Source organism: Trachurus japonicus, chromosome 7, assembly GCF_045865225.1.
Source record: "Trachurus japonicus isolate A0001 chromosome 7, Traja_1.0".
Taxonomy (NCBI): Eukaryota; Metazoa; Chordata; class Actinopteri; order Carangiformes; family Carangidae; genus Trachurus; species Trachurus japonicus.
The window spans coordinates 13,463,594-13,479,445 of NC_140913.1; the positions used below are offsets into that span (position 1 = coordinate 13,463,594).

At 42.8% G+C, this 15,852-nt stretch overlaps 2 protein-coding genes across 2 annotated transcripts; one reads left to right on the forward strand and one right to left on the reverse strand.

The window, feature by feature from the left end:
• The first annotated feature begins 892 nt into the window (after positions 1-892).
• On the forward strand, positions 893-12,474 carry LOC146984295 (transmembrane protein 26). The gene is made up of 3 exons (XM_085783094.1): positions 893-1,431; positions 10,867-11,011; positions 11,568-12,474. The coding sequence occupies exons 1-3, from the start codon at positions 1,193-1,195 to the stop codon at positions 12,315-12,317; spliced, it is 1,134 nt and encodes a 377-aa protein (XP_085639220.1). The 5' UTR covers positions 893-1,192; the 3' UTR covers positions 12,318-12,474.
• Positions 5,659-6,905, reverse strand: LOC146984296 (uncharacterized). The gene is made up of 2 exons (XM_085783093.1): positions 6,492-6,905; positions 5,659-6,447 (listed from the first exon to the last, which is right to left on the reverse strand). Exons 1-2 carry the CDS (start codon positions 6,903-6,905, stop codon positions 5,971-5,973), a joined length of 891 nt encoding a protein of 296 aa, XP_085639219.1. The 3' UTR covers positions 5,659-5,970.
• Positions 12,475-15,852: the final 3,378 nt, after the last annotated feature.

The following is a 15,852-nucleotide window of genomic DNA, read 5'->3' on the forward strand; positions in this document are numbered from 1 at the left end:
CCCCGCTCGTCACCTCATGACGAAAAACGGGTACCTAATGAGTCAGGCATGTGACGAGGAGGGACAGTGACCGTTCGTCAGGGGGTTGACGCACTGGGAGTGAGAACGTGTTGTACATAGAGTTTGCAGGCTGCTCCAATGCTGGATATATTTTGAATTAAACATCAGTAAAATGCAACTGTATCCACTGAAGCTCCTGAAAAATGAAGTTTGTCGTAGCTCTATACCTTTACCACCAGTCAACTGGGAGGCCACCATGTTAGCAATGGTGTCAAGTCATCACAATAATGCACATAGATCCACTGATCAAATTTAAACAAATGCACACAAAGCCTCCTGGAGTCCTTTAATATTGACTGAAGATCAGTGTGTCTAACTCTTTGCTTACAAATCACTGCTCGCTCCGTGCTCTCCCAAAGCTCCAAAGCTTTTTTTGCACTGACTAATTGACTGTTTTTTCACTGACATCATGAAATAGTTATTGATAACTAAGGCTGGACTTAAGGATGCGATGTGTAATGATGCGGGCGGTTACATAAGTGTTAACTCATTTTTCATGCTTGTTTGGGTTTTTGGCATCTTGACAATGATCTTCTGTGTGAGTATTCCTTAAACTTAGTGCAAAATGCAATCAAATTGAAGTGGCCTCGGGCAGTTTTCCACTATTTACCCGGCAAAAGCCTTTACCCACTTTTCTACAGTAATACACTAGAAAAACTACAGAACATAAAACACTTTATTTTAGTAACCTTTGAGACCCTGTTAACAAAAGTTTGACACATGAAGTGCTTCTCATTTATTTATCCCTACTTATTCTCTCTGCAATTTTTCTTATCAGTCTCATCTTTAAAATTGTTGACTCACAACTTTATGTTTATTGACTATTCCATTGTGACCATATGAGCTTTTTAGCCAAAACGCTGAATCAGCCTCAACTTTCATCGACCTTGCATGAATGATTTGTTGAAAAGTAAATGTAGCAACAAAAAGGATTTTTTCCGCTCAGTCATTTAACATTATGCTCCCTCTATTTAACACACTGTGAGTCAGTAAATTAGGGAGGGAGGACATCCCAGGATGCACCAGGCAGTTAAATACACGAAAACTCAATTTACATCCTTTTTATTTTGATAAACCAAAAACAACTATTTCCATCATTCATGGCGAGTTACGATGAATTCCATGAAACCTAATGAGATGTGATGAAGCTTCTGATGATCTTCTGCACAGGTGCACAATGTGTCGTCTCCTGAACATCCTGTTGGCCCTGCTGAGCCGCTTCCTGTTTGCGGTGCATGGGGTGGTAACGGTGTGGCGCGTGGTGGCTGTGAAAGGGGAGCCGCTCTATTGGCTGCTGCTGACGGGCGTGGCTCTGCTGGGCGTGGAAATGGCAGTCACCCTGAAGTGCACCCGAAACGCAGAGTGGAAATGGTAACATTTAACACTCACGCAAAACATGAAAGTTCCTGTCTGCGACACAACTTATGGTGCGTTCCAGGCAGGCTTTTTAACCCATAAGTCACGACTTCAAGTCACCAGTTACGAGTTTGTAGCGTTCCAGGCAAGTTACGAGTTACGAACTGGGAACTGGGAGTAGATAGATCTAGTATGAGTTCACAGGTGGGAAGTTACGAGTTTGACTGTACGTTCTAACGGGTAACCATAGGAACAGGTCGGAAAAATACGAGTTACGGGTTGCCTGGAACGCTCCATTACTCACTACTACTTATAATATAATATAATATAATATAATGTATAAGAGATTTACGCACACTTTTAATATCAGGACTGTCTGAAGTATGGGGATCTAAATGATCAGATAGCATACTCCTATGTAATATCATTATTATATTATATATATATATATATATATATATATATATATATGTATGTATATATATATATAGGCTATATGTGTATATGTGTATATATATATATATATATATATATATATGTATATATATATATATATATGTATATATATATATATATATATATATATATATATATATATATATATATATATATATATATATATATATATATATATATATATATATTATATTATCAGATGATGTTGTGATTTAAGGCAAGGCAAGGCAAGGCAAGGCAAGGCAAGGCAATTTTATTTGTATAGCCCGTTTTTACAAACAGTTTGTCTCAAAGGGCTTTACATGGCATCGTAACAACATCCTCTGTCCTTAGACCCTCACATCGACTGAGGAAAAACTCCATGGAAAACCCTTTTAACAGGGAAAAGTCGGAGAAACCTCAGGGTGAGCAACAGAGGAGGGATCCCTCACCCAGGACGGACAGACGTGCAATAGATGTTGTTACAGACAAGAAAACAGTTTACAGTTTGTCACAGAATGTGCGAAATATGGAAATGTTAGCAGGAGTTGATGAAGGCAGTCTCTGGTGAGGGGGGGGGGGGGGCGCTGGCCAGCTCGATGGGAGGGCTGGGTGGCAGACTGGTCCATGGGAAGGAAGGGGAGGCCGGCCTAACAGCAGGGGAAGGGGAGGGAGGGGGGGGGGCGATGCAGGCGGCGGCTGGTGCAGAGAGATGGAGTTCCGGTGGACCTGCGGAAACACAGAGAGAGTGCGAGACACCAAGGCCAAACTACAAAGTACAACAGAAAATGACAGTTCAAAAATATACTGAGGAGAAGAGAGGAGAGGAGAGGAGAGGAGAGGAGAGGAGAGGGGAGGGGAGGGGAGGAGAGAAGAGAAGAGAAGAGAAGAGAAGAGAAGAGAAGAGAAGAGGAGGAGAGGGCTCTGTGTAACCAGATGTGTCCCCAGCAGTCTAAGCCTATAGCAGCGTAGCTATAAAATGGTTCAGAGCTACCTGAACCAGCCCTAACTAAAAGCCCTGTCATAAAGGAAGGTCTTAAGTCTAGACTTAAATGTAGTTAGAGTGTCTGCCTCTTTGACCCATGGAGAGAGCTGGTTCCACAGTAAAGGAGCCCGGTAACTGAAGGCTCTACCTCCCAGTCTGTTTTTAGAGATACTGGGAGTCACTAACAGACCTGCATTCTGGGAGCGGAGTGCTCTGGTAGGACAGTAAGGAATGATTAGTTCTTTCAGATAGGTTGGAGCTTTATCATTAAGAGCCTTATAAGTCAGCAGAAGGATTTTGAAGTCTATTCTAAATCCCACAGGAAGCCAGTGGAGAGAAGCTAAGGTGGGAGAGATGTGCTCTCTCTTCCTAACTCCTGTCAAAACCCTCGCTGCGGCATTCTGGACCAGCTGGAGACTCTTTAGAGAGTTTTTCGGACATCCTGACAGGAGAGAGTTGCAGTAGTCTAGCCTAGAAGTGATAAATGCATGTACTAGTTTCTCAGCATCACTCTGGGAGAGGATATTCCTAATCTTAGTGATACTGCGCAGATGGAAGAAGGCGGTCCTAGTCACGTGCTTTATGTGGGAGCTAAAGGAAAGGTCCTGGTCAAAAATGACTCCAAGGTTCCTCGCGGTAGTACTCGGGGTCAGGGTGATGCCATCTAGAGTAGCGATCTGATTGGAGAACGTGTCCCTGAGATGTTTAGGTCCAAACACAATAACCTCAGTTTTATCTGAATTCAGTAGCAAGAAGTTAGAGGACATCCAGGATCTAATGTCTTTCAGACAGTCTTGCAGATTGATGAGGCGGCTTCTGTCATCTGGCTCCATGGACAAGTAGAGTTGCGTATCATCAGCATAACAGTGAAAATTGATTGAGTGCTTCCGGATGATGCCACCTAATGGGAGCATGTAAAGAATGAAGAGGATTGGCCCTAAGACTGAACCCTGCGGTACACCATACGTAACTCTGCTATACTCTGAGTGGTCGTTATTAACATTAACAAATTGAAACCTGTCAGATAAGTATGACTTAAACCATTTTAGGGCAGTTCCTTTAATCCCTATTTCATGATCTAGTCTCTGCAGCAGGATGCTGTGGTCGATGGTGTCGAATGCAGCACTGAGGTCCAAAAGTACAAGAACAGAGACGAGACCTCTGTCTGAAGCTATAAGAAGATCATTAGAGACTTTGACAAGTGCTGTTTCAGTGCTATGGTGTTCTCTGAATCCAGATTGGAAAGCTTCAAAGAGCTCGTTGCTGTGCAGATGTTCATGTAGCTGCTCCAGGACAATCTTCTCAAGGATCTTAGAGATGTAAGGAAGGTTGGATATAGGCCGATAGTTGGCAAGGACATCTGGGTCAAGAGAAGGTTTTTTAAGTAAAGGGTTAATGACAGCCACCTTGAAGGCCTGTGGCACGTAGCCTGTGGCTAAGGAAAGATTGATTTGGTTCAGAAAAGAAATGTTAATTAAGGGGAAGACATCCTTAAGTAGTCTTGTCGGAACTGGATCCAGCAAACATGTGGCTGACTTGGAAGAAGTAATTGCAGAAGTTAAGTCTGACAGGTCGATGGGAGAGAAGCTGTCCAAGTGTGTACCAAGTCTGGGAGGTGCTTCTATGGGTACCGTAATCTGTGGGCCATTACTAGCAATTTTTGTTCTAATATTAACTATCTTTTCGGTAAAGAAAGTTAGGAAGTCGTTGCTGCTGAGAGTTGGAGGGATGGATGGCTCAACAACACTATGGTTCTTGGTCAGCCTGGCCACAGTGTTGAAAAGGAACCTGGGGTTGTTCTTATTCTTTTCTATTAGAGATGAATAGTAATTGCTTCTAGCATTACGGAGTTCTTTTTTATATATTAATAAACTATCCTTCCAGGCTTGACGGTCTTCCTCATGTTGGCTGGAATGTGTTTTCCTTTCCAGCTGTCTGGTCTTCTGTTTCAAAGCGCGCAAGTTTGGGCTGTACCAGGGAGCTATTCTTTTCTGATTGATAACTTTCTTTTTGAGGGGAGCTACAGCATCAAGTGTTCCAAGGAGTGCTGCTGCAGTGCTATCCACAAGATAGTCCACCTGTGTGGGGGTGAAACCAGCATAACTGCCCATAGTATGGTTACAGAATGTGGTGAAGTCAGCATCACTGCCCATAATATGGTTACAGGATGTGGCAGCAAGCTCTGCTGGAATAAGCTCTTTAAATCTAGAAACAGCCGTGTCAGATAGACATCTACTGTAGCGGGATTTTTTCCCAGGTAGGATATAATTTGTTAAAGTAAATTCAAATGTTATTAAAGAATGGTCGGACAAGACGGGGTTCTGAGGAAGAACTGTGACATGGTCAGCTTCTATTCCATAAGTAAGTACTAAGTCAAGGATATGATTAAAAGTGTGAGTGGGTTTGTTTACCCTCTGAGAGAAGCCGACTGAATCCAAAAGTGACTTGAATGCAGTAGCCAGACAATCATCATCGACGTCCACATGAATGTTAAAGTCACCTACTATAATGACTTTGTCTGAACTCATTGCTAAATTTGACAGAAAGTCAGGGAATTCTTCTAGAAACTCAGAATAAGGTGCAGGAGGACGATACACTACAGCAAGTAAGAGTGGTTTTTCTGCTTTCCAGTCTGGGTGAGAGAGGCTGACAGTAAGGCTTTCAAATGTATTATATGAACTATTATGTCTAGGGTTGATAATCAGATTTGACTGATAAATAGCAGCCACTCCTCCTCCTCGGCCTGTGTTACGAGGCACATGACAGTTAATGTAACTAGGAGGGGTAGATTCATTCAAACTAACAGATTCATCTTGCTGCAACCAGGTCTCAGTGAGTGTTAATATGTCAATATGGTGACTTGTAATTAAGTCATTCACTAGGAGAGACTTGGATGGGAGAGAACGAATGTTGAGCAAACCACATTTAATAGTTCTATTAGTTTGGCTTGCTGGAGCAGTGGTTTTGATTTTAACTAAGTTGCTATAAACAACTCCTCTAGATTGGGGTTTAGGCTTAGACAGCCTCGAGGCAGACACAGTTTCTATAGGCTGGGTGGGTGACAACAAGAGGGACCCAGCAGAGGGGCGTCTTAAACTGCGGCTCTGCCTGCTGGTCTGAACTCTGGGTGCTTGTCAGGGATTAGCACGGCTAATAAAGTTCCCTATATTCCTAGATAGGAGGGATGCGCCATCCAGAGTAGGATGGACGCCATCTCTCCCAATCAGACCAGTCTTTCCCCAGAAGGAGGTCCAGTTATCTATGTAAGCCACGTCGTTATCTAAGCACCACCTAGACATCCAGCGATGGAATGAACGCATGCGACTAAACATATCGTCACTCACTAGGTTGGGCAGCGGGCCAGAGAAAATTACGGAGTCCGACATTGTCTTTGCAAAGTTGCACACCGAAGCCATATTAACCTTAGTTAACTCCGACTGGCGAAGCCGGGTGTCATTACCGCCGACATGGATTACAATCTTACTGTATTTAACCTTACGTTTACATGCCAGCAGCTTCAGATTAGCCTCAACGTCGCCCGCTCTGGCCCCTGGGATGCACTTTATGCTCGCTGGTTTCTCTACCTTCACGTACCGTAAAATGGAGTGGAGCTGCCAATGACTAATGCCGACTTCACAGCGGGGCTGTGAGCAACAGAGTCGACATGTTGAGTTACGTTCTCAGCGGGTGTGTCGCTGAGTGGGGAAAAGCTGTTGGAGACGTGAAGGGGTTGGTGGGCCAACACGGGCTTATTGCGTCTATGTTTCCCTCGGTTTGTTGTCACCCAGCCGGACTGACTAGTTCCCGGCTGCTCGGGGGCTGGGAGGGAACTGCTAGCGGCGGCTAGGCTAGGTGGCTCCGCACCGGCTAAGCTGGACTGTGAAGCTACTATAGCTGGACTAGCCTCCATGGTGCGGAGCCGGGACTCTAGCTCGCTGAGCCTCGCCTCCAGGGCTACAAACAAGCTACACTTATTACACATACCATTACCACTAAAGGAGGCAGAGGAGTAGCTAAACATCTGACACTCAGAGCAGGAGAAGGAGACAGAGGAGGGAGGGGAAGCCATAGCTAGTATGCTAAGCTAACTAACTAGCGGACCTGTGGCAAATACAACAAGTTGAATGGAGAAATACAAAGAGAGTCCTGTTAAGGACTTAAGTGACAGAAAGTTGTGTAATGTAGCAAAACGTGGTGCACACTGGTGCTTAAAGTGATTAAATTAGCAGAACACTGGACGGAGGATTGAGAAAGTCTAACACAACACAGCAACAGTGCAGCAGGTACAGGCAGGAAATGACGTAACACGCTCACCGTAAGTCACGCAGGAACCGTGTATGTCAACCTCGGCACAGTGCAGCCTGGGAATATAAGCAGGCTGGGAATTTAAGCAGGCTATTATTAAAAGTGTCTTGGAACATCATGAAAAGCGCTGCAAAAACCCTTCATGGCCCTTCATGCCGTTCTCTCTCCTCATTGGATAAAGCTTGTAGGATACAAGGAAATAAAATAAAAGTTTTCTCCTCGGCTTACAGCAGAGCAGAGTGACTGACAGACCCGTGTTTCGGACCAAACACTCTATGTAAGTGATTGCCGTCGGAAGATATAACTATTTAAGACTTATATTAACACAAATATTCCGCTTACTTCTGCTTTAAGTTCACTTTGCATTGGCCTTTATTAATAATATAAATTATGGAAACACCCCATAAAATAACAGAGCTTTCGGAAGTATAATTTTCATTACATTTAGCTTACATTTTCCATTTAGTCATTTATCACACACATTTATCCAAAGTGAGGAACATCAGTAGCATCAGAGCTGTGTAAATGCTAGGCTACTTGTTGTAAAAGTGCAAGGATATTATATTAAGGAAGTGCATCAAGTGACAATTCATTAATGAATTGGTTCAGAATTCACTATATTCACTCACATGTTTACCTCTATCACAGTTATAGGCTATATCTTCATGTTTTTCTAGACCCTTATTTAAAATGTGTTTCATACAGGCTGTCACATGGGCACAGTAGTTTGGAATATTTTTGTTCTGTTCAGTTTTAATATCAAGCCAGATGATGACATTTTAAAATAGGCCTATATGAATAAACAGTGGGCTGGATAGGAATTACCTTGAATAATAATTGTTAGCTTTCTGCTGCAGCATGGAAATGCAGTTTAAGTGATGCCGTGTATCTCCACATAATAAGATAACATTGACAGTTGCCTGATAAAGCTGACTTATTGACTGAATGGTAATTTCCAACCATTAGGCTAATCAAATGAGTTTGTTGTGAAATGTTTAACGTTCAAGTTGAATCACAATTAGACATGTAGACAAAATGTGAACAGGATGTTGAAACATTAATCTTAGAGTTGAGGGAACTGTGCCCCATGTGGTTCATCAGGATTTTCACTGATGAATCTAAATGAGATAATCCTCCATTAAGAGTCTATAGTCATGCTAACATTGCTACATAGGCACAGCAGAGATCTGAGCTAAATGCTAATATCAGCATACATGGCGATGATGCTAGTAGCATATTAATGTTAGCAGATGCAATGTTTAAACAGTGTCACTATCTAATTTAACTCAACACACAACACAACACCCTTTGGAGATCATGTGTGGGGGCTGTTTCATGTAGCGTCAGCACGGATCGCCGGTAGGGGAGAGTGGGGTAATTTGTGCCATGGGGCAAGTAGTTCCACCCCTGTTATCTAGAAAACCATAGAAGAAGTTGGTCATGTGACCACATATTTTTGAAGGGGCATCCATTTCACCCATCCTATTAAGAAGGGAGACACATGGCTTGAGAGGAAAGCACATTTATGTTCAAAAAACAAGTTTTTGCCCTCCAAAGTAAAATTTCTATGATCAAGGTTTTTTGATTGCCGTGTTTGAACAATTATAGATAACTTTGAAAACAGTTCACAAATGTTTTAGTGCTTTATTAAGCTACATCATGAGTCTATACAGTTAGCATGATGCCAGCTCAAAAGAGCTGGGGAATCCTTTTTTCTCAAAATGCTGGGCTTGGGGTAATTTGTGCCAAAGGGCCTGGGTTAAGTTGTGCCAGTGGCAGTGCTGTCTGTGTATAGGAGAAACATGGCAGTGGGCACGGATTTGCTTGAAACTTAACATGTGTGATGAGGGACCGCCCCTGAACACACCTGCCCAGTCTGGTTGTGCTCGTAGCCCGGTGGACGAAGAAAACATGGCGTTTCTTTGCGCCACAACCCCCAGCGTGGCTCAGGCCTCCACGACTGCATGGGGACAAGCGAGGACCCGATCATCGCCGCTTCCGGCTTTAATTTTGTATTGAATGTCTTGCTTTTATATAGCATTAACATTTGTGAGATTAAAATGATCTGTTTTACTTCAATTATCAATGGCACAATTTACCCCAGTGTATTCTCTCTAATGGCACAATTTACCCCGCACCGGGGGCAAGTTGTGCCAGATTTTTTTTTTTTTTTCTAAAGCTATATTTCTGAAACAGTTGATTTAAGATTCAAAGTGATTGTTCCCAGGGATGCACAACATCCTAAACTATATGTACATATGTTAGTTGGGGGCATTATTATAATCCCCTTGCTTTAAAGGCAATTTAAGTAAAAATTGGCACTACTTACCCCGCTCTCCCCTATGCCCGTACAGCGAGTTGTCCCGTATTTTAGCCAGGTCACTACCGGAGCTTTATTTAAATTGGGTTATTCTTTTTGACCCAATGTTTGGGTTAAGTAGCCTACTACCTACTTGACAAATCCACACAAAAACCAATGTCCAAGATTACAGGCAAAGTAAAAAAAACCAAGGCAAACACTAGACGTGTGATTGTTCATATTATAAATGTTTATAACCCAGAAAATGGTTACACCCTATGAAAAATAACCCATAATTTTAACTCAACACAAGCAACCCAGAAATTGGGTTGAAGAATTAACCCAAGAGTTTTTAATGTGTAGCTTAACCCAGAAAATGGGTAAAAAAAAAAAAAAAGGGTAGAAATAACCCAGAAAATGGTATATAACCGAAACAACCCAAGAACTGGGTTAAAATATTAGCTCTTTAACCCAGAAAATATGTTATTCTCTGAAAAATAACCCATAATTTTAACCCAACAAGTGTAACCAAGAAATTGGATTAAAGAAATAACCCAGGAGTTTTTAGTGTGTATCTTTAAAAATGTGTTTGTGGGCTAAATTAGCATGTATGAGCCAGATGTTCACACATTGTTCAGGATTAATGTTGCAGCAGGGACTTTGATAAACAGTTTTGCGTGGGGAGTGAATAACTACTGAATAGGCCCAACTAGTAAATGTGCAACCACTCTAGCCTACTACCCATCTGCCCAGGGCGGAGAGAGTCGGCCAGCCTGTCATATTCTCTGCCACTATATTTCCCCGTTATTCTCTGAAACTCGTCTCTCTCACACTGTCTATCAAAAACAAATATACCCCTCTGCTGTGTTATTGCTCTGTCTTTCACTGAGCTGCTATCACGTCTCCGTCGTCACAGGAGGGAAAAGTCTCCTGCAGCCTCGACTCATTTCTGACCAGCAAGAAATCTTGGCTTGAGTAAACACGAGCTTACATCAACCTTTTACAATGTGAGTCTCATAAAAGATGCAAAGTATTTAGTTTCACACCTCATTTGAAAAAATGAAATAAAATAGGCTACAATAAAAAAAAACTGCAGCTCTCCGGTTGGTGCTCGGTGAATGTCCTCAGACACAGGCTTTCTTCAGGCCTCTCTCTGTCTCACTGAGTCTTACTTTGAAGTTCTTTCCTCGTGGAGAAGGCTTTGCACTGTCAAGTGGGATTTGCATATATGATGAGAATAATTGCCTGTCTGAAATTCGATGCTTCTTTTGGGGGAAAAAAAGAGGAGGCTCTCCTCCTCTTTCTTCTTTAGCAAGTAGCAATAAATAAATAGATAAATAAATAAAACTGTGCCACTAAAAATAACCCATCCCCACCTTTCCCCCACCCCCCTCTTCATCCCTCTCCTTTGGCGGTCCTCTTTTAGGTTCTCCCCCATGGTTTTCCTCTACCTCAGTACTGTCATTCCATCCATTTGGTTTCTGGAGCTGAGCCTGCTGCAGTCCAAACTGCCCGTCAACAATTCCTCAGGTCCTGAGCTTCGTTTGCTGGCTCACATCCCAATCACAGCGGTAGGCATACCCAACACAAACCTCCTCCTCCATGCCTCACCCTCCATACAGCCACATTAAAGGGACACCTGATATCAGATAAGATTTAAATCTAGCAAAAGGGGGCCGGTGGATAAACTATTAGTTGCAGGAAATGTGTAATAGACACATTGAGATGAAGTCCTGATAGGCTCCTGCTTGAGAAACTCTCAGATCTCACGCCTTCTGGGACGGTTTTAGTGCCGTTTCTTTGATGTAGGATTTGGGAGGTTTTTTGGCCCTTGGCTGTGCCCAAGGCTGGGTGGCAGCTTTTGAAGATGCAGTGTTTCAGGAACGTTATGAAATGTTGAGGGGTGCTGTCAGGATAAATGTGGTGAACCCTGACACAGTGAAGTGCTGACTCACAATCAGAACCATATCCACAGAAGAGATGCAGGGTATTTGTTTATTTTTACATGTGCCAGGAAAAAAAACATTGTAATAGATTCATAGACAAATTAGAGATCAAAAACATATTGAAACAGCAAAGAGAGGGAATTCACTGCTCTCTAACTAATGCTGCCTTTCCTTGACCCAGGGCATCGTGGAGCTTGACCCTGAGAACTGGGTGGCTGGCCTGGAGCAGACGATGCTTATAGTGCTGGTTCTGGGCCGCTGGCTAATGCCCAAAGGGGACATGTCCCGGGACCAGCTGTCCCAGCTCCTCATGGTCTACGTGGGACTGGGGGCAGACATCCTGGACATCTTCGACACCTTCAGGGAACCTGAGGTCAAAACCAAGCGGGTGGTTGTCATCGTGGGCCTGTCTCTTTTCTCATGGGCACTCATGCAGTTTCCCCTGGTGCTCACTCAGACACGGCCACCGAAGGGTGAGTCTCCTCAGGGGAGGGTGGGGGGTCTCCTCTGCATTCCTGGTGCTCCGACCTCATGCTGCTCCAGTGAAGTGTGGAGCTTGCTGCTAACGGTCGGGCTCCAGGATGGCCCGTTCCTCCTCTACCGGCTCTACCTCATGGTCCAAGAGCAGGTGCTGAACCAGCTCATGATCTTCTTCACTTGCAAGAACATCCTCATCGTCCTGCTGGAGCTCTACCGCATCTTCGTGGTCCAGTGCGAGCAGCCGGTCGGCGACTGGGCTTTGGAGAAGTGTGCCGCTCTGGTGCTCTGGTGTCGAGCCCAGAGGGGTGAGGGGATGAGGGCGGAGGAGCGGGAGGAAGAGGAGGATGCTGACTGTGGAGAGCAGAGCTGTCATAGAGACACAGAGACCGAGCGGGAGGAAGATCACAGATGTGTCCAGGTACAGGGAAGCTCAAAAAGGCGTGAGGCATGACTCCAGCCCTCAAGGGGGTGAGGGAATGGAGGTTGTGGCTTTAACACGCCAAGAGAAAAGTCGAAACGCATCTGCCATCTCCTGCACCTGAGCCTCTTTCAGAGAGACAGTCTGGACTCTGGAGGTTCAGAAATAGTGGAGAGATGAGTCCCAGCTGAGGAGAGCAGAGATGAATTTATGAAATCCCCCTTTGGAAATTTGTTGTTTGAGTCAGAGGAGGTTCCTCCAGTGAAGAAAACCAGTTCAACAAGTTCAACATGACCTGTATCTCCAAAGGAAATAAAACATAAAGCTGAAAACAGACACATGATTCATGATTTACAATCCAACTCATTTGTTTTAATCACCAGCAGCAGGGATAATGGGGTTTCATTATGTTGTGCATATGGATTTCTAATAAAACGATGATGATGATGATGATGATTGTGATGATGTCTTTGACAGGAAACAATAAGTGTGGCGGTTTGACATGATGCCAACATGTCGTACTTTAATTAATAAACCTTTTCTAATGAAAGAACTTCAGGAGAGTAGAGTGCTGCTTTGTTTTTCCTCTCATCACCATGAGATGGCAGTGTTGCCAAGTCAACCAGAGCATCACACAGTGTTTACCTGAGTGGAACATGCATGCTGGTTACATAGCACAAACTGAGAGAGCAGCACAGTAACAGTAACACGGTGGCAGCGTTGAACTTGGTATGAAAATCTCTTGTTGGATCTTTTGTTGGACACAGTGACACAAGGAGGAGGAGGATGTATGCAACAGGAATTCATGTGATAAATTGATTTAAAAGATTTAGTCACCTTTAGGCGATAGCGATGCAATTAACAGTCTAGTCAATGCAGAGACACCTCATACAGGAGGAGAGTGAAGAGGTTTGTCTCATTTGTCAAGGTTCATTTTCCTCTTGAGCACAATCAGCCCATGGAAGCCTCTTCGAGAGCTCGCTGCATTTTTATTATGTCTGCAAAAGCACACTCGTGATGATGTGGGAGTTGTTCAAGTTCAACGTGATTTGCTCTCACTTTATCTCAGCTCAGAGATGGAAGGTGTGTTTTCTTTCTTTTTGTGTTCAGATATTCCTCCAAAAGCGAGAGAGCCTCTAAAAACAAAGACAATGTTTGATCCAGGGCGCGGGGTTCTCAAAGTGTTAAGCCACTTCAAGGAAGGGACAAACAGACGCAGCACAATCCCTCCCTCCCCTCACTCCAGACAATACCCTCTCCTGTCAAGCCAAAGCCAGAGCTGCAGCCCCTTCTGCATTTATGGATGACCCTCTCTCACTCTGAGGCTCTCACACCATGTTGGGCAGACTGGGAATGAAGAGCGAGCAACAGCAGCAAGTGGCAATTCAATCAGAGGCCTCTCCAGCAACTCACCCCGTATCTGTGTCCATGTACTTCACCTCAGCCAGGAGACGCAGCAGATGGAGCTGTGAACAAGATCAGACTCTGTTCTCAGTAAGCTCTTGATAAAAGAAAGATAGAGACAGTAGAACAAGGAGAGAGAGAGAGAGAGAGAGAGAGAAATAGAGAGAGAGCATTTATGTGTTTTCCTCTTTTTGTTGTAGGCTATGGGCTTGAATACACAATGCACAGAACATGAATGAGATTTCCAAAATCGCCCACTGTAGGCTACTTCCAGAGAATTTGCTGGAGAGCACTTCTGTGTTTCCTCTGTTTCATCTTTGTGGAGGCACTTTGCTCTAAATTATTGATGCTGGAGCCAACTCTTAAGAGAAAGATGAGAAAAAGTAATGAAGAGTCATCCACTGAGGTAAATTAATTCTCCCTGTAACATAATGCGACGTGATGCCCAGCTAACAAGGTCACGCCCAGGGAAATGACATCACAGCAGCTTGCTGCCCGCACCTGAGTTTTGGGGAGAATCCGAAATCCCTACAACAAGATGATGTGGGCAACACAATAGGGTGATGAAAGAGCGGCTTGCTTGTGAAGAGAGTCCTTCTCCTCTTCAGATTAACTGCATGCTTTAACAAGATTGTGTGGGCATGTGGGAGGATGGGGATGTCAGCTGATCCATGGGCTGCCCTACATAGATAGACAGAGAGAGAGAAAGAGAGAGTGAGTGAGAGAGAGCTCATATGTATAGTATAGTATACAGTATATATATACACACACTGTTGCCCATAAAGTTGGAATAAAAGATCATTCTCACCATATCATTTATTCTTGATAGATACAGTGTATATCTTAAACCACAATTAACATTTAAAATAGGAATAAAAAATGGAAATGTGTCTGAAAACAAAATTAGTCCAACTTAATGGGCAACAGTGTACCTATGTATAAACCCTTAAAAGTCCTCATCTGTTAAATATCTGTTATGGACTTGAGTAGTGCTGCCTCTTTAAAACCTCTGCGTTTACTCTTTGAGTCACTAAGCAACATAAAGAGCAATGTCTTCGCACGTGACATCATCATCATCATCATCATCATCATTATTGTTTGTCACTGAATCTGTCAATCTTCAAGAAGTGGAAGGACTGATCAGAGACAGCACATCAGTGATGAGAGGAGCAGTCAGACTGAAGGCTGGTTGAGCCTCTGACTGACCCTCTCTCTTCACATTTCACTGCTGGTCCTTGGACAGACTTTGGTTAACTTCTGGACATCTTTTGTCTTAGATGTGGAACTTGAAATATGATAATATACGATTAGATGAACCCTTATTGAGATTGCAACAGAACGAATATGGTAGAAAAAAACAAACAAGGTATAGCCTAATAATTGTCGTAGAATATAATAAATAAACCATAAATAAAAACATCTGTATGTTATTATATTTGCAAAGATATAACTATAACTTGATGCGGATTCATGTTTCTCGAAAAATAATGTTCAAATTCTGATTTGATAAAATGTCAGAAAGTTTTTCCTTCAGACTAAGTTTACACTAATTCATATTTTTTCTGTGACTGATACTCAGACATTTGAATAAAAATATTCCTGATTTTAATTGATAACCCTGGCTGGATTTTTGTCACTGATCTGAAAACACAAATTCAGTCTTCATGAATCCTGATGTAAAGTTTCTTGGTTGACTCAAATTAAAGGCCTAAAAACACATTTTTATTTTCACTTCACTTTCACTCACTTTTTTCCTCAGTCTTGTCAAGATTTGAATTCTTCTCACTCATAACTCTCAGACTATTTTTTTTGTGTTGGGCTGCATTCCTCTCCTTAACAACAGACAAGCTTTGGGACTACAACTACAGAAGCCTTTGTTGGCAATAAAACACAATATTTGTATTTTCATCTTTTTATATTTCATTATTTTACAGTGCCATAATTCTATTTACGATATTTGCACCACACAGACTCAAAGCAGCTAAATAAACTTAAAAACACAGCTAATGAAACTAATTATAAACTCACTTTTTTGGTTCATATTCAGTCATACATTTCAGTTTTACAAAAACAAACAAAAACAAAACAAAAACATCCATTAAACTCTTGGTCACAAGATTTGATTAAAAGCTCTGGACGAAGCCAATTTTTTTTTCTTTTTAGC